At 43.0% G+C, this 27,471-nt stretch overlaps 1 protein-coding gene across 2 annotated transcripts in view; it reads left to right on the forward strand.

The window, feature by feature from the left end:
• Positions 1-27,471, forward strand: part of SPRED2 (sprouty related EVH1 domain containing 2) — a 120,111-nt gene that overhangs the window by 79,854 nt on the left and 12,786 nt on the right. For both annotated transcript variants that reach the window (XM_069583008.1, XM_069583009.1), the window contains exons 2-4: positions 6,606-6,783; positions 15,414-15,582; positions 18,375-18,439. In XM_069583008.1, coding sequence (XP_069439109.1) covers positions 6,606-6,783; positions 15,414-15,582; positions 18,375-18,439 — 412 coding nt within the window. The remainder of the gene's footprint in view (positions 1-6,605; positions 6,784-15,413; positions 15,583-18,374; positions 18,440-27,471) is intronic.

Here is a 27,471-nt window from a genome sequence, read left to right on the forward strand (position 1 = left end):
GAGCGGGCTAAGGAAGGAGGCGAGGAGTATTTATGGAGGATGTAAAAGCTCCATCTCTGAAACTGATCGGGGCGGGGTCAGAGCAGAGGGCCAATTCCCAGATGGCAGATGGAATGATTCTCCTCTACAGGTGTGCCTGAAATAAAGGCTCGAACCTGTTCTTTATAAAGCTGCCTTGTATTAATAATTACTGGAGGTCCATTTGGGGTTTCCTGCTGTTGTCCAAGGTCTGACAACCTCCCTGTCACTCTGTTCTCCGACAGCTGAAAAAGGCAGGCAGTCGGGAAACCCAGTCCTTGGTGGTTAAGAAGGCTGATTTTTTTTTTTTAAGAGAATTTACTTTTATTCTGTTTTTATTTGTTGTTTTTTTGGCCACACAACACGGTGATATTAGTTCCCCGACCAGGGACTGAATCCCGGCCCTCAGCAGTGAAAGTGCAGACTCCTAACCACTGGACTGCCAGGGAATTCCCAGGAGGATGTTTTTTAAAGGGTGTGTGTGTGTGTGCGCGCGCACGCGTGCGTGCAACCCCACGGACTGTAGCCTGCCAGGCTCGTCTGTCCCTTCTCCAGGCAAGAATACTGGAGTGGATTTGCATTTCCTTCTCCATTAAAGGACCTGATTTGTAGTTAAAGTCAGCCTTTCAGCAAAAATAATTATGATGGCTACAATCGACCAAACTTCTCACATCAGGCTCCTGACCTCTATTACTGCCTGTAACCCTCAGGACATCCCAGTGAGGTATCCTCTCATTGTTTTTTGCAAATGAGGAAACTGAAGCTCAAAAAAGAGGCTTCTTCAACTACTGAGGAAGCCAAAGCAGTGCTGACCTGTCGGGCTCTAAACATTGTTTACAGACAAGATGATGCCTCATCACCATTTCCTCCAGTTCCTTTGTTTACTTCTGTAGTATGGTCTAGACAAGGCCTGCTTTTATTCTGAGGAGAATTTATTAGAACATAAGGGCCTGAGATCCAAAACTGCTCGTACCACCTGGGAATCAGCACCCCGAAATAATTTAGCTTTGCATTTGTTCTTTCTGCCCCTCCCCATCCTACCAACGGAGAAGGCAATGGCAACCCACTCCAGTGTTCTTGCCTGGAGAATCCCGGAGATGGGGGAGTCTGGTGGGCTGCCGTCTATGGGGTCTCACAGAGTCGGACACGACTGAAGCGACATAGCAGCAGCAGCAGCATCCTACCAAAGGATGTCACCTATGTCTGCTCCATGTTGAGTGATCACAAGACAGCAAGTCCTGTTTTTACAAATAAGGCCACCTGTGGGGACCATAAAGATTGGTCATTTAAGGAACCACCTTTGGTCAGATCCTCAGCCCAATCTGGAAAAGCCAGTATTACTCAAAATGCACCTAAAGAATATGGCAGTGTTTGGGTGGTGGTCAAACACCATTTGTAATGACTTTTTTGTTTGTTTGTTTGGGGGTACAGCCAATTAACAATGTTGTGATAGTTTCAGGTAAACATCAAAGGGACTCAGCCGTACATGTACATGTGTCCTTTTTCCCCCAAACTCCCCTTCCATGCAGGCTGCCACATAACACTGAGCAGAGTTCCATGTGCTACACAGTATATCCTTGCGGGTTATCCATTTTAAATATAGCAGTGTGTGCATGTCCATCCACAACTCCCTAACTATCCCCACCCCCGCCGCTGCCACCCCCGGCAGCTGTAAGTTCGTTCTCTTTCTGTGAGTGAGAAAGTCTGTGAGTCTCTTTCTGTTTGGTAAGTTCCTTTGTATCATTTCTTTTTAGATTCCACATATAAGGATTGTCATACTATATTTCTCCTTCTCTGTGTAATGACATTGATTCTTACGGTCAGTTTAACTCAAGTTCAGACACTAGGGCTCCATTCAGTTGGTGTTTGGACCCGTGCCTGGAACTTCAGCAGTTCCTCATCAGTTACCCTGGTTGAATAGCTGAAACTTTCAGAAGCACAAGGTGGTGGTGGTTTTTGACAAGAGCGTTTTGGGGAAAATTTCTTAAGCATACCAGCAGCTTTTTCTTGTACAGATGAAGAAATGAATCTGCTTTTGCCTTTCCTGCTGCTTCCCCCGCCCCAAAAATAAACCCCACATCTGGTCTAAACATGTTGTTTAATTCTTTCCAAAAGGCGGCAGGGAAGGTGGGAAGGGAGTGTACCTTCTTTATACTTTTCTGGTAGGAGAGTTCATTGTCCTCTCTGTTCTGGGTGGGGTGAGGGCCTGGATAATGTAAATACACCACAGATAGGAAGCAGTTGGCGTGCGGCCATGCAGCTGGGTTATCCAGACATCCTTCACAGCCTTTAGTGCAGCACTTTATCCCCCTGCCTTGTTTTAAATAGCCAGTTGCCTCAGTTAATGCTGGCTGTTAGGGCTGTTGCCAGAGGAGATGGGGGCTTTCGCCCCACCTCACCTCCAGCATACACAGCAGATCACAGAGAGGTCTGCTGTTGGGAAGGGGCATCAGAGAAGTCAGGGCAGCAAATAAGATACTGCAGACCACAAGCAAAGGCCAAAATGCACCGCCGCTCTACTCTGGAAGGCAAGGTTGGGGTGCTTTTTTGATGAGTAATTTTTTTTTAATACTTTTTGGAAATAAGTTTATGGCACTAACATAAGTAATGCAAGCTTCCCTTTTTCGTTTACTTAATCCCTTCAAAGGAAGGGAGAAAAGCACACAGCTACAACCAAAAAAGTAAAAGCGTCCTTTAGCAAACGGTGTGCAGAGTTTCTGTTACTCACCTTGGCCATTTCCTGTTGGGATGAACCCGCAATATGTTCATAGAAGATTTGAGAAAGCTGTTTCATACTGGAGAATGACACATCCTGGAAACCCCTAATTTTTCTAGAATAAATGGGGAAGGAGGAGGAGCATATTTTCAAATTGTATGTAACTAAACAAATGTTCTTAATCTCTCCGATCTAAAGTAATCTGCATGTTGAATCCTGAGGTGAGTGGATTAATGATAGAAGCCGTGTGACTTTTTGAATTCAGTGTTCCTGTTAATAAAAAGGAAATCTTTAGCCTATCCCAGTTAAGCTGTTGTGGCTCATAAGCAAATGAGTATTGGAACACTGTATTTTCTCAGAGATTTTGTTAGCTACAAACATTTTTTTTTTGAGCCTGTTTACAAATATTGTCAATTTAACTCCATCATTCCACAACCCAGTACATATCAGACATCACTCTATGGTCTCAGGAAACAGCAGTAAACAGGAAGGGCAAAGTCCCTGCCTCCATAGGGTTTACATTCTAATTGGGCAGAATGGGCTGACAAATAGGCAGATGTTGATTTAGTGGTACATAGAGAGACAAAAGGGAGGAGGGGACGACAGAGGACGAGATGGTTGGATGGCATCACCAACTCAATGGACATGAGTTTGAGCAAGCTCCGGGAGACGGTGAAGGACAGGGAAGCCTGGCGTGCTGCAGTCCATGTGGTCACAGAGTGTCGGACACAACTGAGCGACTGAACGGGGGTGGAGGGTGGTACCGGACAGAGAAGTCTTCTCTCATGAAATAAGCTTAGACAGAGATGGGAATGAAAGAAGGAAATGAGCCTGGTTGGTGTGTGGAGAGAAGGGTGGGAAATGGGTTAGAGGTGAAGGAAACAGCAAGCACACACCCTGGGGTAGGGTGTGTAATGTGGAACACCAACAAGGACAGCAGGACTTGGGGGTTGAGCAAAGAGGGGAGTCAGATAAGCCCTAGATTTTGACTTTTACTCAGGGTAATATAAGAAGCTATGGGAGGGTTTAAATAGACTATCTTAATCCGAGGTACCTTTCAACTTGTTTAGAAAGCTGGGCAAGAGTGGAAGTAAAGAGACCAGTTAGAAGGCTGTTGGAATTGTCAGAGAAGTGTTCTGGACATATTTCAAAGGAAGAACCAGCAGATTCAGAGGTGTCAGGAATCACGAGTTCAACCTTAAAAATGTGTTAATTGGGGTGCCTGCTAGATGCAAAAGCAGAGAAATCTCATGGGCAGTTGGCATTACTCATCAGGAACCTAGGGAAGAGGTCTGGGTATAGAGATGTGAACTAGGGCACTGTTAGCACATGGAAAATATTCAAGTGTTGTTGTTAGCCCTAGCTTGGATCAGGGATGGTTTAGCCACAGTTAAAGGGGGAGAGGCAGCAAATACTGGTACCAAGTAGTAGGCATGCTCTTGGGTACCAGTGTGGGGTCTCTTCAGAGCGGGTCTATTTTCTTGATAAAATGAAAGCAAGCTCTTCCATCATCTGAGAGCGCAAGGGCAAGAGAGCATGTGAAGCAGTTTTCTTGGGGATGGATCAAGGAAATGTAGCAGGATGCTGGGTGGACACTCTGGTTTAGCGGTCAAAACTAGACCTATGAGCAGAGAAGAGTGGGGTGTTTCCCTCTGTGTGCTGCAGCCTGAGGGCAGGTATGGAGTTAAGTGGATGGTAGGACTTCACCAGGCAACTTCACTGAGCAAAGAGAAGGCAAACACGTTTAGGTTTTGCATGAGAGCATCGCAACAGACCGTGGAATTTAAGTTGGATAAAGAATCAAGTGAGAACATGAGCATATAGAGAATAGGGCACAAGAGATCATTGGCCCCAGTGGGGTGACAAATGGTTGGAATCTAGAGGGTGAACTGCACTGTTGAGAAATGGTGGCTGGGGTGTAGGATGCTGAAGACTGACAAGGTCAAGAGAGTGACCTAGGCATGAGTGGCTAAGACAAGGATATTGAAGAAGAGTTCCAGAAACTGAGAGGTCAGCACATTGGAAGGATCCTAGGTGTGAATAACTCCATTATGAAGAGTCATACCAGAGGTCATGGTGAAGAGATGGAGGGACAGTCAGCCCACTTGCTAACATCTCCAAGGAACCAGGGGACATAACCAGAGATCTGAGGAAGACTGAAGAAATTCAGGCTGGGGGGCAGGCCATGGTCAGACTTGCAAGCTTCAGAGGAACTGGAGAGAGCCCTGTAGCCTGCAGTAGAGGTGAATACCCCCACCCACCATCTAGGCTCAGCGGGGAAGGAAGGCAGCCACGTGAATGGGCCACGTGACTCAGCCAGAGCACATTTTCATTTAGGTTAAGAGAGTGAAAGGAGGGACTTTCCTGGTGGTCCAGTGGCTAAGCCTGCATGCTCCCAATGCAGGGGGCCCGGGTTCGATCCCTGGACAGGGAGCTAAATCCGGCATCCCGCAGCTAATACCCAGTGTAGCCAAATTATAATAAAGAAGTATATTTTTTTTAAGTGAAAGGAACTTATATGAGACACCTGGAGTAGTCAGATCCATAGAGATGGGGAGTAGGACGGTGGTTGTCAGAGGTTGAGAGAGAGGAGAACGGGGAGGTACTGTCGAATGGGCACAGTCTGAGTCTCCATGAAAAAGTTACGGAAATGGATGGTTGATGTTCTGTGGATGGCCACAGAGCAGTGTGAATGTGCTCAGTGCCGCGAAGTGATACACTTAAAATGGCCCAAATGGCAAACATTCCGTTACATGTGTTTTACCACAATAAAAGCAAGTGTGAAAGGGAGGACTGAGGAAGCAAAAGGGATGTTCGCTCTGGAGTCCCAGGGGCACCATGGGAGGGGAGTTGGGTCACAGTAGTGGATGAGCTGCAGGGGGTGGTGGGGAACCTGGGTGGCTTTGCCTGTAGCGGTGAGTGAGGTGAGGAACGTGGGGCGGAGGGGTGGTCTGACTGGTCTCCGGCAGATTGCAGGGCGCTTGGTCAGGCTCTGAGCACTGGGTCTGGGGGGTAGACAGAGAGGGCTCTGTGTTACTCTGCATTTTTATTTCCTTAGAACCTGGTACCCACCTCGCATATAGATGTTGGGAATATATGTCTGAAGGATTTTAAAAAAAGGAATGTTATAACAAGAAAGAAAACAGCAGGAGAGAATTTAATGGCCTTGTAAATGTCCCCAAAAGTGATAGAGAATGAAAAGAAGCTAGAGTTGGTCTCTAGAGGAGAAAGAGGATTTTTGGCCAATGTGCAGGAGAACTTATTGCGAAATTGAAGTTTAGACTGTGAAAAATAAAGTCATAAACAGAAGGCTTCACATGTGTAAAGGATATTGGAATTGAAATACTTTCCCGCCTGTATAAATGATCCCATGGTGAATTTGTGATTTGGGAGTGGGTTATTCTCCTCTTATGCTAAATCAGATTATTAGCTTTATAAAATATTAAACCATGGTCATTCATTATAAACCAAGTTTTAAGGTTTGAAACCATAATGTCCTCTTATGTTAATAGATTTGTCTTTCCTAACTTAGAGATACTAAACTGTAGATAGCAGTTCTTTCATTTTATTGTTAATACTTCCATCTGGAAACTGGAGAATGTTACGCTTGCATACACTCTCAAAGACTCACAAATATTTTTTAACAACTGGGCATCTTTCTTTTTTAACTTAAATATTATACTGAGTTTAAGAGTTTGGGTTTTTCCAAACTTGAACATTGACATGGGTTACCTTTTAAGGTTGCTGCCAGGCATAGATTTTCTTTTGATGAGTCCCAGAAATGCTGGCTGTGGTCACCTTGCTCTGTGAAACACATCCTTCAGCTCCAGACCATTGTCATGCCCCATTCTTCTTGTTGTTGTCGTTTTAGTGACAGCTATATTGTGCGTGTCAAGGCTGTGGTTATGACCAGAGATGACTCCAGCGGGGGATGGTTCCCACAGGAAGGAGGCGGGATCAGTCGCGTGGGGGTCTGTAAGGTCATGCACCCCGAAGGCAATGGACGAAGCGGCTTTCTCATCCATGGTGAACGGCAGAAAGACAAACTGGTAATGGCAGACATCAACGCGTGGGTTAAATAGTAACGACTGATTTCTTGATGTTAAATCATAGCCCTTTTCCTGTAGGTATTTTTCCCCTTCTTTCTCTGACTTCGAAATCTTGCAAGAGCTTCCAAAGATAGAACTCCCAGAGCTGGCAGCAAATTGGAAAACCTAACCCAGGCTTTCCAGTGTAGTCACTTTCTACTACACACCATATAACTCAGATGCTTAGAAGTGGTGCATTAGGCAGTCTTATTTGCGTCTTTGATTAATTAAGCTGTCTTTCACTGTAACAAGATGTTTGAAACAGAAGTATGTTCTTTATTATGAATCACATTGTAGTGACCTGTGAAGTCAGAGTTTTTTTAAACGGTTGGGTTTATTCATGGAGCATGCCATCAAGGTCGGGCTGGTGAGAGGTAGAAGGCAAAGAGGAAGTGTCGTCCTGATAATTTTGTTACTTCTAAATTAATGTTTATCTTAAAGATACTGCAGCTTCTATTTCATCAGCTAATGAATAAAACATTTGGGGAAAGAAAGTAATGGAAAGCAGTGGCATTACACTTCTGTGATAATTCTGTATGCTTAAAAATATGCACTTTGGAGAGTACTCATGATTTCACAAGGATGGGGGCACTGATAGTTTATAACATACATTTTCATGAAGGAATTGAATGTCCAGTTCTGTTGTGAAGGAATCTATGATATGAAGGGAAATTGAGTGTCTATTTTTAATTGGTGGCCTTGGACCTGGAAGAACATGGTCCTCTGTGTATTTGATCCTGGAATGTATACTCCACAGCCAACCATTGATTCAAAATGTGCAGGACCCCAACAGAGAAAATACAAAGACACCACAGGAATATATCTGGTACATTTGAGACTCTTAACAGTGGCATCTGTTGAGTTTTATGTGCTAGGTATACAAATTTAATCTTCTTTTGCCACCACTTCTTAGGGTTTATAAAGGTTTCAAAATAGATAAGGCAGAACAATTTCTAAACATTATATATGGATTAATAGAAATGGTGTTTTCACACTTGATTCATTTCTGAAAATGAAACAAAAATTTAAAGGGAGAATATTTTAAGAAATGTGGCCATTAAGAAATTCCTTACATAATAGTCAAATAGTTAAAACATTCTCGTTTATTAGATATTCACAATAAAGGCATTATACACTAACCAAAAAAAAGTAAAATACCCTTTATCCAGCATTTCCCTAGGGGCTAAGGACAATGCTAGCCCTTCAGTTAAGGTACATCATTGTATACAGCAGCCTGTATAGTTACATCTGAAGAAACTAAGATTCAGAAAGACTGCTTGTTCTAGGTCCCATTAGGGGACCTGAAATGGGTATTTGATTCCCTCTCACCCTGACCCCAGGTTTGATCCCTCAGTTGGGAAGATCCTCTGGAGAAGGAAATGGCTACCCACTCCAGTGTTCTTGCCTGGAGAATTCCATGGACAGAGGGGCCTGGCGGGCTACAGTCCATGGGTTCACAGATGTGGACACGACTGAGTGACTAATACCCTGAACCCAAACACAGCCAAAGTCCCCTGTGTGCATATTTTTACTTTTACCTAGCTGTAATCAGAGCTCATAAACAGTTTTATATATCTCATAAGAAATTTTCCATGTTGCTGGTATCAGGTTGATGTTCTGTTGTTTATTTGATGATCTCCTTAGTGTCAAATATTAAGATTGTCTCTCTCCCCCTTACCCCTGTATTATCTATCTGCATTTTCCACACTTGCTGTCTACTTGGAATAATTTGGGGGGAGGTCAAATTTTTATGGCTTTTGATACTTACACAAAGATTTGCTACCACCATATACGAGAATTTTCTTTAACACATTGAGGCTCAGATATTTTAAATCTTTACCAATTTGATTAGGATAATTGTGGTATCTTATATTTGATCAGCAATAAGATCAAATGTTTTTCTGTTAAACACTGTGAATTATCTGTCAATGTCCTTTGCATATTTACTTTTTGGGGCCTGACTATTCTCCTTGATATGTATGCCCTCCAAGTATAACAAAGATAGTCGTCTTCATCTACCATTTTTACTGCAGATATTTTTATAATCTGTTGCTTGCCTTTTTTATTTTAGTTGGTGTTGTTTTCCTACAAAAATTTTGATAAAATTTTTTCACTTTTTCCTTTTTATTTTTATTGTTAACTACTTTTATGTTAGCAGATTATCTTACCTGAACAGTTATATATTTTTAGGTCTGTTTTTCCTGGTATTTCTGTGGTTTGTTATTAGAATATGTCAACCTGAAATAGCCTTTAGATTGTCTATTAATAATTCAGCCCCTTCATTTTATAGATACATTTATAAACTTGTTTCTTATCACTGGCTTGAACATAATAATTGTAAATTTCTACAATTTCGTTTGAGGCCCTTTATGTAAATAATCTCAGTTACATTCCTGCCACGTTCTAAAGGAGGAGGATACAGTTATTTCCAGTTTGTAGTGGGGAAACTCAGTGCTCCAAGAAAGAATCCACTTCCCCAGTCTTAGGCACGTAATCGTTAGAGACAGCTCTTGGATCATTTCATTATGAAGCTAAACCTTGGTCCCTCCATTCCAGCTCGGCATGGGAAGAGGGCAGTCCTGGCTGTGGACCAGCTTCTGTTGCGTGTTGGCTGTTGCACAAGGATTGTGTGCTTCATCCCCTCCTGTCGTGTCTCTCCATCACTTCCTCCCTCCTCTTGTCCCCTTTACGTGCTGTGACTCTGCGCTTTGGGACTTTTATAAATTATATCACCCATAATAAAGGGATCTGTAAGTCAGAGCCCTGTACACCTAGGTGTGCTCCTTCATCTTCCCATCCCTCACTTTCCCAGTTTCACGTGCTGGTAAATTCTGGACTCCTAAAACACACACACACACACTTTGGGTCAAATGATGACTCCTCCTTTGGCCTCCAGGCTTCCATAGTGCAGCACTTCTGCCCACTGGAGGGTATGAATACTCCAGGAAGCTGTGCAAACAGGACAGGTTGTTGAAGGACACCCCCCCCCACCCCCACCCCCACCCCCACCCCGCCCTCGGTAGTAGAAAGGCAACGAGAAGGTGGAGATCATTTTTGGAATACAGAGAACGGATAGTATCAGAGTTCCCAGTATTCCAACCAGAACATGAAGTACTTTCTCAGGTAGAAACCGTGTTTTCAGTAGATTTTCCAAGGTAGTGCAGTTCCTGAATTCAGCACATTGGTTTTTGTTATTGTTACTTGAATTTTGTGTTGACACCTGTGAACTTGTGTTGATGCCATTGTTTCTATGGGGGAAGTCTGTGTTCCAAGTATTCATTCACAAAGTTGTTCCTTTTTCTAAGTTGGAGACAGTCAAGTTTTCCTGAGAAGTTATATGCAAATTAAAAATTGCTGAGTTGAATCTTATTTTGATGGATTAGATGCTTTTACTTCTTAAATGAATCCTATGAGAAACTACCTTATGAAGATTAATCACAGAATCTAAAAGGTTGATCGTTCCAGTGCAGCTCTGTGAGCACTCCCACACACATTTAGTGGGAGTTCCAGCTGGCAAAACTATTTGAAAGGCAATTTGGCAGGATATTAATTTTAAATGTGTATTCCTTTTCACTTGGCAGTTCTGCATCTAAACCCTATCCTATGGAAATAGACTTACCGAGCTTTATAGATAGCTGCAGTTCTCAGACATTTTTGGCCTCAGAATCCTTTTACTCTCTAAAAATTTATTGAGGACCCTAAAATGCTTTTGTCTGATAGGCTATAAGCTACTACTATTTACCACACTAGCAATTAAAACTGAAATTGTTAAAAATCTTAAACAGTAAGGTTAGCATAATTGACATTGTTTCTGGCAAATAACTATATAGCTATTTTCCAGGAAAAAAAATGATTAGAAAAATAGCATTGCTTTGCATTTCTACAGAGCTCTTTAATATCTAACCTAGTAGAAGATAGCTGGATTCTAATATCTACTCTTGCTTTCAGCCTGTTGTAATATGTTGTTTTGACTGAAGTATATGAAGAAACTCCAGCCTCACACAGATATGCAGATGGAAAATGTAGAACTATTTTAATAGCCTTTTCAGATCATCATTGATATATTAACACTTCGATCTAAACCAAAACTCAGTTCCTAGTAGTTTCTTAAATGTGGACTCTGAAACCTTTTCAGACTCTTATTACATTAAAATCCACTGATTCACCTTTCTCTTCGCATCAATCTTTTACTCATTCCTGATTTTGTAACATCATGCCTTGGTCATTTGGAAAATAATGGTTTACTGAGTTACACAGATCTTCCAAATGTTGATACGCTTAACTCTACAGTCTCAAAAAAAAAAATCATATTTCTTAATATCACCACTAATATCATTTAAAAAGTCTTTTTAAGTATTGACAAGCTGTCCAAAATTCTAATTTTTCACTTGAAAGTTCAAATTTTATTATTGTCAAAAAATATCTCCTTGTTTTGCTTGAGGTGACAGGCTCACTGTGTTCATCTTCAAAAAAAGTACCCGAGTCTGAATAACCATAGTTCATCTGTAGGTTGTTCTTTCAAGTAAACCCGATGATTCATGAGAAAAGCAGTCAGTTCAGCTCACAACGGCAGCAGTTATGCACGTTTTCCTCAAGACAGTCATCACTCTTCCATATGAAGCGGAAGTAAAAAGGCTCTGAGAGATACTCTTCCCTTTCCAACTGTGCATTTGTGCAAAGCCCGAGTTTCTTCTACTTCAACCAGAGCAACACATTACAGCAGATCAAGTGTGGACACAGATAGGCGAATCCAGTTACATGTACATCCATTTCATCACACAAAATGAAAGGTGTGTATTCATGGGTCACGATTTCATTCATTTTTAACTGCTTCATCAAGGACAACCCTACATAAAACAGGCTTTTTTCCTACTGTGTGTGCCAGTGGTGAATCCAGTGGTTTTGGTACTGTTTGGTGCCACTGCTGGACCTTGATTGAGCCTCAGCACAGCGATGTTACCCACTGTTACTTTTGCAGCATTAGCAGGGCTGGCAGCACAATGGAAAAGCAAAAATGCATTAATATATGAAAATAGTTCTGCCCTCCTGAACCCCCTGAAAGGACCTGGGGTTGTAGAGGGAAGGCTCCCAAGAGCCCAAATACCAAACTTTGAGAACATGTTCAAGAATGTTCATTTCAGCATTGTCTTTAAAAGTGACCACTTAGAAATAACCTTGAATGCCCATTAGTATGGAGAATGGCAGAATAATTCTCATATATCGTTCTGAGGAATATTACGCAGCCACTAAACAGAGTCCTTTTTTACCTTCCTGTATTTCTGAGACATGAGGAAAAGGCAAACTGAAGACCAGTGTATAGATGTGGCTACATTTAAACAGACTCACACACACAAACTTATGTGAGTACATAAGGAAGCTGCAGGAAGGGAACTAAGGTAGTGCCCATACTGTCAGTGGGCAGCTCTGGAGGTAGAGAGGTGTCGAGGGGACAGACAGAGAGCTGAGCAAGAATGGAACCTTCGTGGACTCCGGTATATTGAACCTTCTGCAGTACGGATTTCTTTTTGAGGCCCTATAGAGTGTAGCCCTCCAGGCTCCTCTGTCCATGGGGATTCTCTAGGCAAGAATACTGGAGTGGGTTGCTATGCCCTTCTCCAGGGGATCTTCCTGACCCAGGGACTGAACCCGTGATTCCTGTGTCGCCTGCACTGGCAGGCAGGTTCTTTACCACTAGCCTGGGAAGGCCCCTTCACAGGCTGCTGCTGCTAAGTCGTTTCAGTCGTGTCTGACTCTGTGTGACCCCCACAGACAGTAGCCCACCAGGCTCCCCTGTCCCTGGGATTCTCCAGGCAAGAACACTAGAGTTGGTTGCTATTTCCTTCTCCAGTGCGTGCATGCATGCTAAGTCGCTTCAGTCGTGTCCGATTCTGTGTGACCCCTTAGACGGCAGCCCACCAGGCTCCTCTGTCCACAGGATTGTCTAGGCAAAAGTACTGGAGTGGGTTGCCATTTCCTTCTCCACTTCACAGGCTGGTAAGGTTTTAAAAAATGGAAGAAAAAAATAAAGGAACACCAGTGACTATTGCATTTTAATCCAACTAAATGACCACAAGTTTCATAAAATGTATTCTTTGGTTCATCACCTAGAATGTTATTTACTTTCATCACAGATTGTGAAACAGCAAAATAGTATTTGCTGGAAAGGACAAGACAAAGAAATTCTGTTAAAAACCTCTCTCCCATCCAAGAGTGCTTATTAGGAACTGTATTTGCGTTTTATTGCATGTGGTTAGACTTTAATGAAAGCAGGTGCTCTAAAATAAAGCCAACTCTATGAACTCAGGTGAAGATTAATGTAATTTTTTATTGTCAAATGCAACAGATACAGTTCAGAAGACAATAGTATGTACCAGTCTGAGAATGTTAATACCTTCAGATGAGGGGTGAAATACCTTCAACAAGAATATATAATCACTTATTTTTCTCCCCATGCCTCTCATTGAAAAAGCCATTTTTAAAAGCCTTTCTCAAGTTTTAGTCAAATTCCCAAACTTCGTTTTAGAGGATTAATACCTATTATGCCAAAACTTCACTAAGGGGTTATACCTGTTATGAAGATTACAGCATTTGAATGTTATCATTTTTTCCATTAAAATTACATAGATATATAATGATATAATTTTGTTGAAGAGGATAAAGAGATTTAAGAGGATAAAGAGATGGTATCTGGTCTCCTCCCCATCCCTCCTCCCACATAGTTTAGGTGGCTAAACTTTACTTTTCTAAGAATTTATTACACTTCTCTAGGAAAATGTACCTTTGGAATAATCTTAAACTCAGAAAATGTCAACGAAAGACTAATTTTTTTGCCATAAAAATATGGAGAAACTGGAAATGTTTGTTTTTACAAAAAAGTTTATTTTGAGATTTTGCATTGAGACTATTAAATTCTAAAATAGATAACATTTGTTAGCTAAAGCCTTGGTTATTTGGATTTCCCCAATTTGGAATGGGGCTGGGCTGACATTTAATCATTGCGCTATTCTTAGGGGAAAATGGCCATAATAAGCAATTTAATCATAAATAGAACTGTGTTGAGGGGACCATTGTCTTCCTTCAACACAATGGAATAAAGTTAACTGCTTGCAATGCTTGGATAGGCCAGTTTGACTATTATTCTCATCTATTAAGTTAGAGAACATTTATTAGGTAATACTTAATTTCTGTTTGCTTAGATGTATTCTTGAAATTTTATTCATTTAAAGATATTCTCTAATTTTTATTAATTTCACTCTTTCACTTAGTCTATAACTAATAGTGTCTCATTTCATTAAATGTAGAACTTTGCTGAACAAGATCAAAGCTGGTAAAACTTAGCGAGATCATTTGACATATACACTAATGAAACTATAAAAATAAATATTGTTGATATTTTGGAGCTATCTATGAATAAAGAATGGAGTTTACATTGACATGATTTCAATGCCTCTTTTATTCTATAATACTGAACTCGGATATCTTTGCCGGCAGTAGCACTCTGTACATAGAGGGAGTCATTTTATAAGACATCTTGATCTTTTTACAGTCTAGTTAAAGGAACAAGGCTAAAGCACATGAAACTCTTAGAAAATAATATGAAATCAAGTACTAAGTTGTGAAGGTGATAAAAACTGAAGTAAAAGAGTAAAAAAACATGATGCAATATCCTGGTAAGTATGTACAACCCTTTAGGTTTCTCACTGTTCAGTGTTTTCAGAGCGTGTTCGTGTATATGTTCTCAGTGATAATGTTGGTGTTATTTCCGCTTTGGAGATAAAAAGATCAAAGGTCTGAGACAATCTCCTCCAAGTCATAGCCTAGTAAAAAGGCAGTTCTGAGACTAAATTGCTAGAAATTTGGAAAATGTTCTAATAATCCAGATAAAAGGTTTATTAGAGACCGTAGATCAGGGTGGTATCAATTGAACCAGTGTTGATACAATATATACTGAAGGGAAAATGAAATGTACTTGGTGTTTAACATAAACAGGGCATAGAGCAAGCAGAAGAGGCAAAAGGAAACCATGGAGATTCAAGCCAGAGAAAATTAACAGAGGTTGGCCTTGCTAGATAAGAAGCTGGCATAGGAAACTAAGGGCAGCGATCTCAGAGCAAGTTAGGTATTTTCTCAGCTTGTTGAATTTGAGGTCACTGAGAAACAGCATTAGGACGGGAGAAGGAGGATTGAGAGTCGTGAATACAAAGGCCCTGAGGGAAAAGCAGTCAACCTAGAATAGGGCAAAGCCCCAAGACTGGGCCTCAGTTTAGAGCCCCTCTCTACCCCACTCCACCCCTCCACCCCCAGCTAGGGGCTGGAGGAAGGAAAATGAATAAAATGTAGAGCATGGTTAAGGAGCAGAGCAATACAGCAAGGACCACCAAGGTGGGGATGTGGGGAGCAGCAAGGAGTGGATGCTCAACAGAGGCAGGCAAAGCCTTCCTCTAAGAAGGCTTCACAGATGCATGAAGGCTGAGGCGAGGGGGCAGTTCATCAGTTGCCATCAAAAACAGTCATTCCTAGTTAGATTTTTGTAACCAGACACCATCGTGACTATTTAAAAAGTAACCCACCTGTGTATTTCAATCCTCCAGGTGGTATTGGAATGCTATGTGAGAAAGGACTTGGTCTACACCAAAGCCAACCCAACCTTTCATCACTGGAAGGTCGACAATAGGAGGTTTGGACTGACTTTCCAAAGCCCTGCTGATGCTCGAGCCTTTGACAGGGGAGTGAGGAAAGCAATCGAAGACCTAATAGAAGGTATCGAATTTATCACTGCATTCTCAGTGGGGCTGTGGGGCTCTTTTTAATCCCAATTGTCTGCTATCACATATTTGTGGATTATTTGCAGGAGGGTTGGGCGCCAGGTTGGTAGAGGCCAAAACTTTAGGAACATCCAAGGAGAAAAATATTCTAAGTGACAGTGCAGTGGAGAAGGAGATGGATTTCAGAATAATGGGTGATTCCAACTGGTGTTTTAGACTGCTCTGGAAAGACAAGTTCTGACATCCATGTAAATGACTTTTTGATGTATTTCACCTTTTCCTGAGAAAATAACTTGGGCGCAAACCTGTCTTGGTCCAGAGGTGAAGAATGGATTCTAATGGGCCCAGAAGAGGCTCTAGGCCTTCCCACTGTTATATAATGAGGGCCCAGGGGTACGGCTGCCACTGGAAAAGAGAAGGAATCTGTGACTCCTTAGTCTGTGAGTGAGCAGCTGGTGGACACTGTGTGGCATTTAATCATGGCCTGAAAGGCTCTTGGGCAGTCAGTTCTCAGGGGCTTTTCTAGTGTCCACTGATGCAAACACACAAATTCTCCATTTCGACACATTCAGTTATCAAATCAGAGGTTTCAAGGTGTCATAGACAACCTGTGAACAAAGAAATATCAAGCAAGGCACAGTAAAGTCATATTCAGAATTTGGTTAGATTAATCACAAAAGAATATATATTTCATGTGTATAAGAGAGAAATGTTTAGATTCTAAAGTCATTTTCTTCATTTAGGGGAGAAGAGAAAAGCAGATCTCAAAAGAAAAAAAAAATCTCTTAAAATCATGAGGGAGACAATTCTATCTGGGGTGGACAAAATGAGTAGAAACCAGTGTTTACACCCTACGTCTGACACGATTAGATAATATTTAAAATTTTATTATTAAACATAGCTTTTAAATGTTTAGATGGAAAAAAAATGTTAGATGAGAAACTAGCTCCTGTATTATTTTCTTTCAATTAATGTATTTATTTGGCTATGTTGTATCTTAGTTGGAGCATGTGAAATCTTTGGTTGCAGCATGTGGGATCTAGTTCCCTTGCCAGGGATCGAACCTGGCCCCCCTGCACTGGGAGCACTCAGTCTTAGCCACTGGGCCATCAGGGAAGCCCACTCCTGTATTACTGAGAGAAGTTTGTACTATGTCCATGTGCTTAATCACTGAAGCCACTCACAAAATTTGGTTCTCTTAATTTTTTCTCATACATTCTACCAGCTCTGTTCTATCAAACTTGCTTTAAACATTGACGGACTAGAGTGACTCAAACAGTAGGGATCTAAGAGTCTCAGAGAGCAATAGGAACTGCACACGTGGTATTATGGGACTTGTTTTTCATCCTGTGAGCCTTCACTGGGAATTTAAATATTTCTCATCCCATTCTGAGCAAGTCTTTTGAGTTCAATTTTATGTAATAGCAAAATACTTTCTAAATGTGCATTTCATAAGGCCTAACCAAGAAAAGGACTTCTGTGGTGGCTCAGACCGTAAAGCGTCTGCCTACAAAGCAGGAGACCCGGGTTTGATCCCTGGGTTGGGAAGATCCCCTGGAGAAGGCAATGGCAACGGCAACCCACTCCAGTATTCTTGCCTGGAAAATCCCATAGACGGAGGAGCATGGTAGGCAACAGTCCAAGAAAAAGGAGATGATACAGACTGAATTTCTCTTTTGGGACTCTGTCACTTATGCAAATTTAAGTATGTTTTCGCTTTTTGGCCATTAACAGGGTTAGTGACTTTAATCCACATAAATGGGGTGCTATTAGAAGGGAAAGGAAGAAGTTACATGATTTGCCTACTGGGATGAAGAAAGAAATGAACAAATAAATGAGTTGAACTGTAAATAACCATTTCATTCCCTGATAGAATAAACTGTGTGTGTGTGTGTGTTTGTTTGTTTGTTTTCTTTTTGACATTATCCTAAATGTTGACCTGCAAAACTCACTGCCAGTATTGCAAGAAAAAAGCCTTTATGCCCAGGTACCAGTTTAGAAGGTGGCTTCTCCCACAGTCTGGGGTTTATAGTGTCTAAATTTCAGAAGAGGAGGCGACCATACTAGCTCTTTAGTTCACGTGAATCCCTTTGTGGGTAAATGAAGAGCCCAGAGCTCTAAGTCCACTGTCACAGTGCGATGGTGGCAGGTCTAACCTGGGGTCCTCCGTCCAGTGCCTAGTGGCCGGGGGGTCCTTGGGAGCCGCGGGTAGGCTCTCTGAGCACCACCTCCTCGGCGCCTCTCTGCGTGCTTGTTCTCTACTGATCAGTGAGGACGTTTGAGGGATTGATTTGGGAACAACAGTAAGCAAAGTTCATTTAGGGAACATGCTGGCTTGAATCAATGAAAGAAGAGCAAGTTAAAAGGACTTCCCTAGTGATACAGTGGTTGAGAATGTGCCCGATAATGCAAGGGACACAGGTTCGATCTCGGGTCCAGGAAGATCCCCATGCCGTGGAGCATCTGAGCCCAAGCACCACAACTGCTGAAGCCCACGCACCTAGAGTCTGCCGCGCAGGAAGAGCCACCACAGTGAGAAGCCCGTGCATCGCAACAAAGAAAAAGCCCCTGCTCGCTGCAGCTAGAGAAAGTCCACATGTAAAAAAGACCCAGTGCAGCCATAAATGAATAAATAAATTATATTTAAAAATTAAAGCATTTAATTCCCAAGTAACATTTCTGCTGGTGATCCACATATGAAAGGAGTAGGATGTGGTTTCTTTAAATGATTGACTTTGACTTATCCTCTTTGGAAACTTTTTTTTGTGGTTTTTGTGTCTTTTTTAGGCTCAACAACATCATCTTCCACCATCCACAATGAGGCTGAGCTTGGTGATGATGACGTTTTTACAGTAAGTTCCCATGGTCTTTTGCTTTCCACATGAATTGGTGAATAATCAGAGGTTCTGTTTAAGGGCATGAGAGACACTTGGCAATTTGGCATTTGCTGTTGCTGTTGGGATGTTGTCAGGGAGATCTCTGTCTTATCATAATTTCGCTGCCCTGGATTTGCTCTAGCCCCTCATGTTCCCATGATGCTACAAGACATATGGTATCCGCTCTCCTGGAGCTGTCCAAGGCACTCTCCCAGTCTTCCTTCACATTTAGGGTGAACAGCCATCCTGGTTTGCCTGGGACTGTCCTAATTTTAGCGCTGAAAGTTCTTAGTCCCACAAAAGACATACTTCAATCCCCGGCACGCTGGGACAACTGGCACCCTACTCTTGGAGTCTTCCACTAACCACCTCCCTGGCATGGAGGGGGCAGGGGAGCAGCCTTCCTGATGAGTGATTAAACATCTGATAAGAGTCCTGAAGGCTGAGTTGAGGTTAGGGCCAAATGTACTGAGGCAGGAAATGGCTTGGATATTTTGACATAGCTGGCATTAATGGAATGTAACTGGAGACTAAATGATTTCTCAGCTTGCCCCTTCCCTAAAATTCTACGCTTCTAGAAGTTAGACAGTTCAGAGTGCACCTGCCATGTGCTTGGTGCAGTGAGGAACTGCAGGGCAGCATTTATTTCAGAGTCTGGGCCTTGACACAAAGGAGGAAATACATTAAAATTGTAACCTAGGATACACATCCAGTAGATACCCCCAAACCAGATCATATTTCATGCCCTGCATTCTGATTTTTCCCTCTTCTTTTTTATTTTCTTCTGTTTCATTATTAAACTTTTCAAGCACACAGGAAAATTTAAAGACTAGTACAGCGAAAGCCTGTATACTCCGTATCTAGAGTCAGCAGTGATAACATTTTACCCTGTTTGCCTTATCTCTGCATGTGTCAGCTTGCACACAGGTATTTTTTCTGTTGATCCAATTGAAAGGAAGTTGCCTCTAAATACTTGAGCATACATCTCTTAAAAAATAAGATATTCTCCTACACAACATCATTACTGGACCTAAGAAAACTAACAGGAATTTCATAATATCCTCTAATAGTTCCCCAATAATTCTTTAGTTGTCTTTTATAAGCTGTTTTTTTTTTAATTTAGTATTTTAAATATTAGTTGCAACCCTGTAAATGTGATTCCTGACCCATTCATCCTGCAACTAGTGATTTGAAAAATGCAACTCTGGGAAGACAGAGGTGGGTGAACCCGGCTCCATCCCTCATGGAGGTAACCGGATGGTTTGGACAGGGAGGATATGGCCCTGTGAGAGGCTTAGAAACTGGCACAGACTGTTAAATCCTCTGGCCCAGGATGGGGCCTGGGGGTCAGAGAAGACCCCTGGGAGCTGAGGCTGGACTTTGGCGGTGTTGGAACAGGGTTTGGAAAGGGGCTTCGGGGCAGAGGGTGAAGGCGACAACGTGGTGAGTTGCCTAAGCATTGCACACCCCCCTGAGCCCCTGACATGAGCAGAGAGTGCTTGTCGGTGGCAGTTTGGGGGTGAGTGTCAGGAAGTGAACTCAGTTGTGCCTCCGTGGAGCGGCTGATGTGATGCACTCTGAGCAGGCTTCCTATAGTGCTCCAAGCAGATCCTCTCAACAGTTGGCATGTTGCTTACATCTGTTCCTTTGTCACGTTTGAGAGACAAACAACAGCAGGCGGGTTAAAAGGTGGCTTCCTGTGCTCCAGAGCAACGCTGTCATCCACAGCTGCTTCCCAGCTACCTGCCAGCATGATTTATGGAAGCGGGAGCGGGCGAGAGGGACTGGGGCCATAGAAGCCGGCATCCCTGCTGGCTTTGTCCTTTAATCCACAGGGAATCGATGTGCTGTTCTGGGTAATGCTGAACGCCTGGAAGGATGTGTAGGAACTGCCCTGCTGTTTCCAGGCACTTGGAAACTCACAGCGGGAGAAGCACGGCTTCATTGTATTCCCTGTGGGCCCTACCGTACACAGTCCTTACCTTCATTCCACTTGTTTATACACAGGGGCCTCTTAATAACAGTACCTCACTTCCCCAAGACAAGCCCAGCCATGAGGCCAGTGACCATTAGCAACATCCCATGAAAGGATGGGAGGGTCGTCAGGGGCTGACGCACCAGGTTTCCTGTTTGTTCACAAGTTCCCTGTCATGAGACTTTTTGTCCTAAGAAGTCAGCGATGTCTCTAAAAGCTGCAGCCGTGGAAGTGAGCAGCCAGGTTAACTCCTATAGAGTCTACGGCTTCCCAAGGTTTGTTGCATTCTAAAACTGATATCGGTAAGACAGATGATTAGGACTTTGAACTCATTTAGAAAGAGTATAAATGGTGATAGACCCTCTAACAACTTATGATGAGCCGGAAGGAGAATTTCTAAGGGAATAGTGTGTATAGGAGAAAACCTTCAGAGGCATAACTTAGGAACCAGGAGGAGATCTGTTTGTGCTGCTGGAGCCAAGGGTTCCCTCTATTTCAAGGCATTCCTTGGGACCAGAAGGAAAATAGGACACTGAACAACACATGGATGCATGTTATATGTTGGAGGATGACGTGGAGGAGAGGGTAACCCCAAATCCCTCCGGTGGAGAAGTTGTTGGGCTTGGATGCTCAAAAAGCATGGGCTGTCTCTGCTCACAGTTTCCTGACTCCCAGCCCCTAAACCAGCCTGTCTTCTCAGGATGGTAGAACCATGTTGCAAGTCCTCCACTTGAAATTAGCATCCAGCTCAGCATGTGTGCACATGCGTGCAGACCCACACGTAACTACCCATGCGTTGCTAGTTGCCTTTACAGTCCTCCCACGCCCCTCCTGCCACCAGCCTGGTGTGTGTCCACATCTTTGCCGACGGAGCCACCACCAGAGACTCCAGATTAGCGACTGCTCTGGTTTTCTGGGTCTTGGACTGTTTATCCATCCATGTGTCTTACTGTTTCACCCTCAACCAATTGTTTTCTCTTCTTTCAAATCCTATAGCATTCTTGTTTATCCCTCTCTTGCTACTTAAAAGCCTGCTTCTTTTTAGACTTTCACATTTTATCTGCTGAACAAGTGACTTTACTTCGCTCAAAGCAGGTTATTCATCATTATAGTCCTGCAACCCTATAAAGCTTGGCTGTATAGGTGCTCGATAAATGGGTGATCTGAACCCCAATATACTGTATACAATCACAGGGTTTCATATTTTATTCATTGTTGTTATTCAGTCGCTAAGTCATGTCCAGCACTTTGCAACCACATGGACTGCAGCACATCAGACTTCTCTGACTTCACTGTCTCCAAGAGTTTGCTCAAACTCATGTCCATTGAGTCAGTAATACTATCTAACCATTTCATCCTCTGCCAACCCCTTCTCCTCTTGCCTTCAGTCTTTCCCAATATCAAGGAAAGAGTCGGCTTTCAAAAAGCATCAGCCTGTGCTTTTTGAGAACCCAAGCCCAACAACTTCTCCACCAGGGGGGTTTGGGGTTGCCCCCTCCTCCATATCATCCTCCAACATACAACATGCATCTGTGTGTTCCAATGAGTTGGCTCTTTGCATCCGGTGGCCAAAGTGTTCATTGGCTTGTTATCCTGCATAGTTAGTCATTTCAGTCGTGTCCAACTCATTGCAACCCCATGGACTATAGCCTGCCAGGCTCCTCTGTCCATAGCATTTCCCAGGCAATACTGGAGTGGGTTGCCATTTCAAGTGGTGGTTTTGAGGGATTCTCAGTAGCTTTATGTCATATTTTTCTTGCCGCGTTTTCTGTTGTGTCCACAGCTAGGAGGTGAGGTTCTTGAGCATCATCACCCAGTCTCACCCTTTGGCTGTTAATGCTCCTTGTCACCTCCCATCCAGCCCCGTCATCTCTCCTCCCTGACAGACCTCAGTTACTGTGATCCATCCAGGTGAACAGAAATACCTAGCTGGCCAGGCATTAAATGGATTGAGGGGGTGGGGCATGGATTCCAATGCCTGAGTCACATGATGCAGATTTATGAGTCATGCAAAGAATATAAAGCAGTGGCAACAAAGGCTAGCAGTCTGCAGTGGGCATTTGGAGGCATCGCCGAGAGTCAGCATACTCCTATCCATGCCCCTGGCAGACGGCTTTCTCTCTTCAGAGCCAGGGATCCTTGAGAGGGACAGCATGGAAAGACCCTCAGTTCTGTTCCCTCTCATTGCTTTTGTCTTGTGAGGGAGACGTGCTCTAGAGTATCTTGTGGAGAAGGCCCCCATGATCTCGAGAGATGAGCAGTATGGTGCCTTGGAGGGGCCACGCTGATTTGCTCCCCGCCTGGGGCTGATTACCCAGATCCCTTCAGTTGAAGCCTCTGGGGCCAGAGGGTTTGGAGCCCTTGGGGAAGGGGCTCAACAGAGATGGGGAGAGAATGAGTAGAAAAAAATGGACTGTATAGAACTAGAGAGGCTCTGGGTTTTGTGGTCATTTAATAAACAATTTTCTAAATTCCTATTTTGTAGGCTTTGGTCCATTGAAACCTGGTGGTTTATTTACTGCCACAGAGCTCTAAAATCACTTCTGAATGTTATTAGCATCTTCATAGCTAGACAAGGAGAATTTTAATACGATCTTGGGAGAATGCAGCTGCAGGGTACACGGACTTCCAGAGCAGGCTCACTGAGAATCTGTGGTTAAGTGCTGTCAGTGCTTCAGCTGTCATTGTGCTGAGTGGCTGGATTCTGGCTCTAAAGCTGGGGGATTAGGGAAATATTTGCTTTATAGAAAGATGCTTGGGGGTGTATGAAATAGCTAAGTCCTCATCTTCCATAATAAGAAGGTCTTAAATAATATCTAAATCTTCAAATCAAGAATGAGAATAAGATGGCATTGAAAAGATGGAGAGAAATGCAAGAAGAACCAACCACAAGAACTGGGTTTATTTCTCTGGGGCGTGAGAAGCTATCTCACTTGCCTCACTTGGAGAGGGGCAAAATTGCTATTTGAGATATTAAATGATACACATGTACTGATTTTTTAAAATTTATCTTTAATTGGAGGATAATTGCTTTATAACATCATGAATCAGCCAAAAGTATACATATGTCCCTTCCCTCCTGAACCTCCCTCCCACCCCTCTGGGCTGTCACTGGGCATTGGCTTGAGCCCCTGTGTTAGTTACACAGCAACTTCCCCCTCACTCTCTGTTTCACATATGGTGATGTATGTTTCAATGCTACTCTCTGAATTCATCCCACCCTCTCCTCTCCCCGCTGTGCCCACAAGTCTGTTCTCTGTCTCTGTATGTTCTCCTGCTTTTTAAATAGGTTCATCAGTACCATATATCTAGATTCCATATATATGCGTTAATATACAATAGTTGTTATTCTCTTTCTGACTTACTTCACTCTATATAACAGGCTCTAGGTTCATCCACCTCACTTTAACTGACTCAAATGTGTTCCTGTTTATGGCTGAGTAATGTTCCATCGTCTATACGTACTACAGCCTCTTCACCCATTCGTCTGTCGATGGACATGTAGGTTGCTTCTGTGTCCTAGCTATTGTAAACAGTGCTGCAGTGAACACTGGGGTACATGTGTCTTTCTCAGTTATTGTTTTCTCAGGGTGTATGCTGAGAGGTGGGATTCCTGGGTCATATGGTAGTTTTATTATTAGTTTTTTAAGGAATTGCCATAGTAGCTGTATCAATTCACATTCCCATCGATGGTACAAAAAGGTCCACTTTTCTCCACACCCTCTCCAGCATTTATTGTTTGTAGGTTTTTTGATGATGACCATTCTGAGACTTTTTTAAAAAGGAAAATGAGAGGGAGTTTTCTCAGAAAAGGGGGTGGGGGGGCATGTAGTCAAGGGAGAAGGGGGAATCCAGTAATCCTGATTAGCTACAGAAGCCCTGATTTCCCCTCTGGGGGCTAAAGGAACTGAAGATACACAGCAGAGGTTGAGTTCTGTGCTCTCAGTGTTCCGCTCCTCCCAACTGTTTTTTCTGCCTTGTGTTAGGAAGCAGTGTGTCCTAATGACATGTGAAAAGTAGGAGAACTGATGCGAGTTAGCTGGAAACGTTTGACTTGCGGGGAGGCAAGAACAGCTGTAGACATGCCAGCTCCTCAGAATTCTAGGTCTTGGAATTGAAAGGGATCTTGAGTTCACATCAGACAAGTCAGCCTCCTTCCTTCTGGCAGACAGAGTAAGATTGGCCTCGTTTTATAGACACAGTCGTGGAAGCCGCTCCGTGTCAGATGGAGGGCTTGCCTGAGATGCCGCAGGTAGTTCACAGCAGAGGAGCAGTGAGCACCAGCTCCTCAGCGTTCCCATTCATCACTACCATTTTTCTCTTCCTCTGTTGAATAATTATATTCATGGTTTTTCAGCTGTCCTATTTCTTTATACATCATCCTTATACAAGAGTTAAGTTTTAGGGTTCTCTTGGACCTGAGTTGGAAAGGGGAGAAGAGATGAGAGAATAAATATGTGACCGGTGCCCCGTGTGGCACATCCAGATGACAGACTTGAAGCCTGAGCTGGTGTTACAGCCCCAAAGTCCCCAGAACAGCGATAGGAAGGCATACCCTAAAACAGGTTTAGGTTTATTCTCCCACCTCAGTACAGCTGCTGGATTGGGGCAGCCCTTCTCCACAGGGATTCCTCACGCTTCACAGCATCTGTCCTCTGTAATGAATTACCTTCTCTTCTCTGCAGCTGGAATAGCACTAACTGTGTACGGTCCTTTGCATCATTGGGAAGAGTCATTCACAGCATCTAGTTTGGGTTGGAATTCTCTCCTAGAATCCAGTTAAGACAGGCTGGTTATATTTGTAGTGTCTCATTGTCCTTTAATTTCTCAGGTAGGCAGTCCTCCTTCGTGTAGGAAAAATGTCTTTTACAGCATCATCAGCTTTTAGCCATGTGTTTGCCGAGACTGGAAAATGTAGTTCTTCCTTGTGCCCTATGCTTGAACTGGTCACATCCTGTTTATCACCAGCTACATCTGATTACTTTCTGGCTATTCAGAGCACTTGCTCCTAATGACATCTCCAACCCCTCCTGCCCACCCCAGGTGTTTCTAAAGCATGACTAGAACAAGTAGTTGAAACCAAAATGTGAAGCGGCAGGGGGTTTTTTGTTTGTTTGTTTGTTTGTTTGTCCTAGGTGAGCTTTGGAGTCTGCAAATTGTGGTTATTTTCATTCTTGATTAAGTAGAAAAAATAAATTTGTGGAATTTAGTAAATGTCAAGCTTTTACTTAACAGAAGCAGGAGAGTGCAGAATGCCACAGAACTTTCCTTTTCTCAAGTTTGTTTTCCACCTAATCCATCCCCAGCACACATGAAATCCAAAGGCAAATCTACCAATTTTTAATAAATGGGGTTTGTTTTCTGTTTTTCTAAGGGGATTTTGAGGGGGTTAGTTATTTAACTTCTAAGTTTTTTCTTTGCACTGGGTCTTCATTGCTGCACTTGGGCTTTCTCTAGTTGCAACTAGGGGACTCCTTTTCCTTGTAGCGCTCCAGCTTCTCATTGCAGTGGCTTCTCTTGTTGCAGAGCACGGGCTCTAGGTGCACAGGCTTCGGTAGTTGCAGCTCAAGGGTTCAGTAGTTGCGGCGCATGGGCTTAGCTGCTCCGCACGTGGAATCTTCCCAGACCAGGGATAGAACCTGTGTCTCCTGCATTGGCAGGCAGATTCCTATCCACCGTACCACCAGGAAAGTCCAGAAAGGGTATATGTGATTCCTGCTTAGGCAGAGTTCAGAGGCTGGGGTTCTAAACATTTTTGGCACTTCATTTCTGCAGATAAAGTCACCAAGACTTGAAGAAGTGAATTTCTTGTTCACTTCTTGTACCCAGCTCCATCTTTTGTTCACCTAGAATGCAAACTCCAGATCTCCTTGCTACCTTTCAGAGAATGTTGAGAAAGGGAAATATTTACTCAATAAGTTTCAGTAGATTTCACATATATGAAATATACCATATTCTCATCATTGCCAAAAAGCCATCTAAATGATGGACTTTTCAACTAGTGCGTTGGCGCCAAACCTCAGCTGACTGTTCAGTGTGATTCAGGGTTCTGCTATGCCCTCCTGGGAGCCCCAGTCTCATTTTAGAAGATCAGTTGATCAAAAGTGTTGTTGCTACCCTTGGGATTAAGGGGCTAGGATAGAGTGGGGTAGGGAGAGAATAAGTAAAAGAGAAAATAGGTTGCAAATGTAAATTAATTCTACAAAGTTTAACTAGTAAAACTAATCTATGGTGGTGTCTTAAGAAAAGCAAAAATGTTTTGGGGGGAAAAACAGCTATGCTTTGTGACTGACAGCAGGGAACAGCGTCCCATAAATGCTGCTGGCTGAGACCCAGCCCTGCATAGGGTGGCATGGAAATTCTCAGAAGACAGATAAGAGCTGCTTTATCTTCTGAATGCCAATAATTATCAAGCTCACATTGCATAGTAAGATGAGGATCTTTTATTCAACATGTAATACCTAAAGTGGCTAAATTAAAGCATTTAAATGTCTAAGGCTCAAAAGCTTTGAAATGCTCTCAATTTCAGGCAGGGCAGAGGCATTTTGCTAGTCCACCAGCTTGTGTCTTTCTTTGTTTACACATGTACCATCTCATCTGTTTAAGCTGTGGATGGTAATATACTACTATTTCCATTTTATTAATTGATGCAGAGTACATGCTCAAGGTTACCCAAAACCCACTTCCTGCTCACAGCCCTGCCAGTGAAACTAAGCTGTGGGTTTGAGAGTCCTTTCCTTTCATGTCAATATTTTACCTAACTTCAAAATTTAGAAACATAAAACTTCTTTTTCAATGTGTGGGAGTTTGGGTTTTGTTGTTTTTGTTTCACAATTGACAAATGCCCACTTCTTCCTCTGGATCCTGGATGGGATAACGTCTTAGAGTCTAGGACAGGGTCATCTCCTCTCCCCCAGCCAGCTGCCCCTCTCAGACCCACACTGCCTGCTAGCTAGCCCGGTTTCCTGCTCTACTTGCCTCTTCGAAAGAGAACACCTGGGACCAGTGTAAGCCCTGAGGACAGGTGAGCCAG

This window comes from Ovis canadensis, chromosome 3 (assembly GCF_042477335.2).
Source record: "Ovis canadensis isolate MfBH-ARS-UI-01 breed Bighorn chromosome 3, ARS-UI_OviCan_v2, whole genome shotgun sequence".
Classification (NCBI taxonomy): domain Eukaryota; kingdom Metazoa; phylum Chordata; class Mammalia; order Artiodactyla; family Bovidae; genus Ovis; species Ovis canadensis.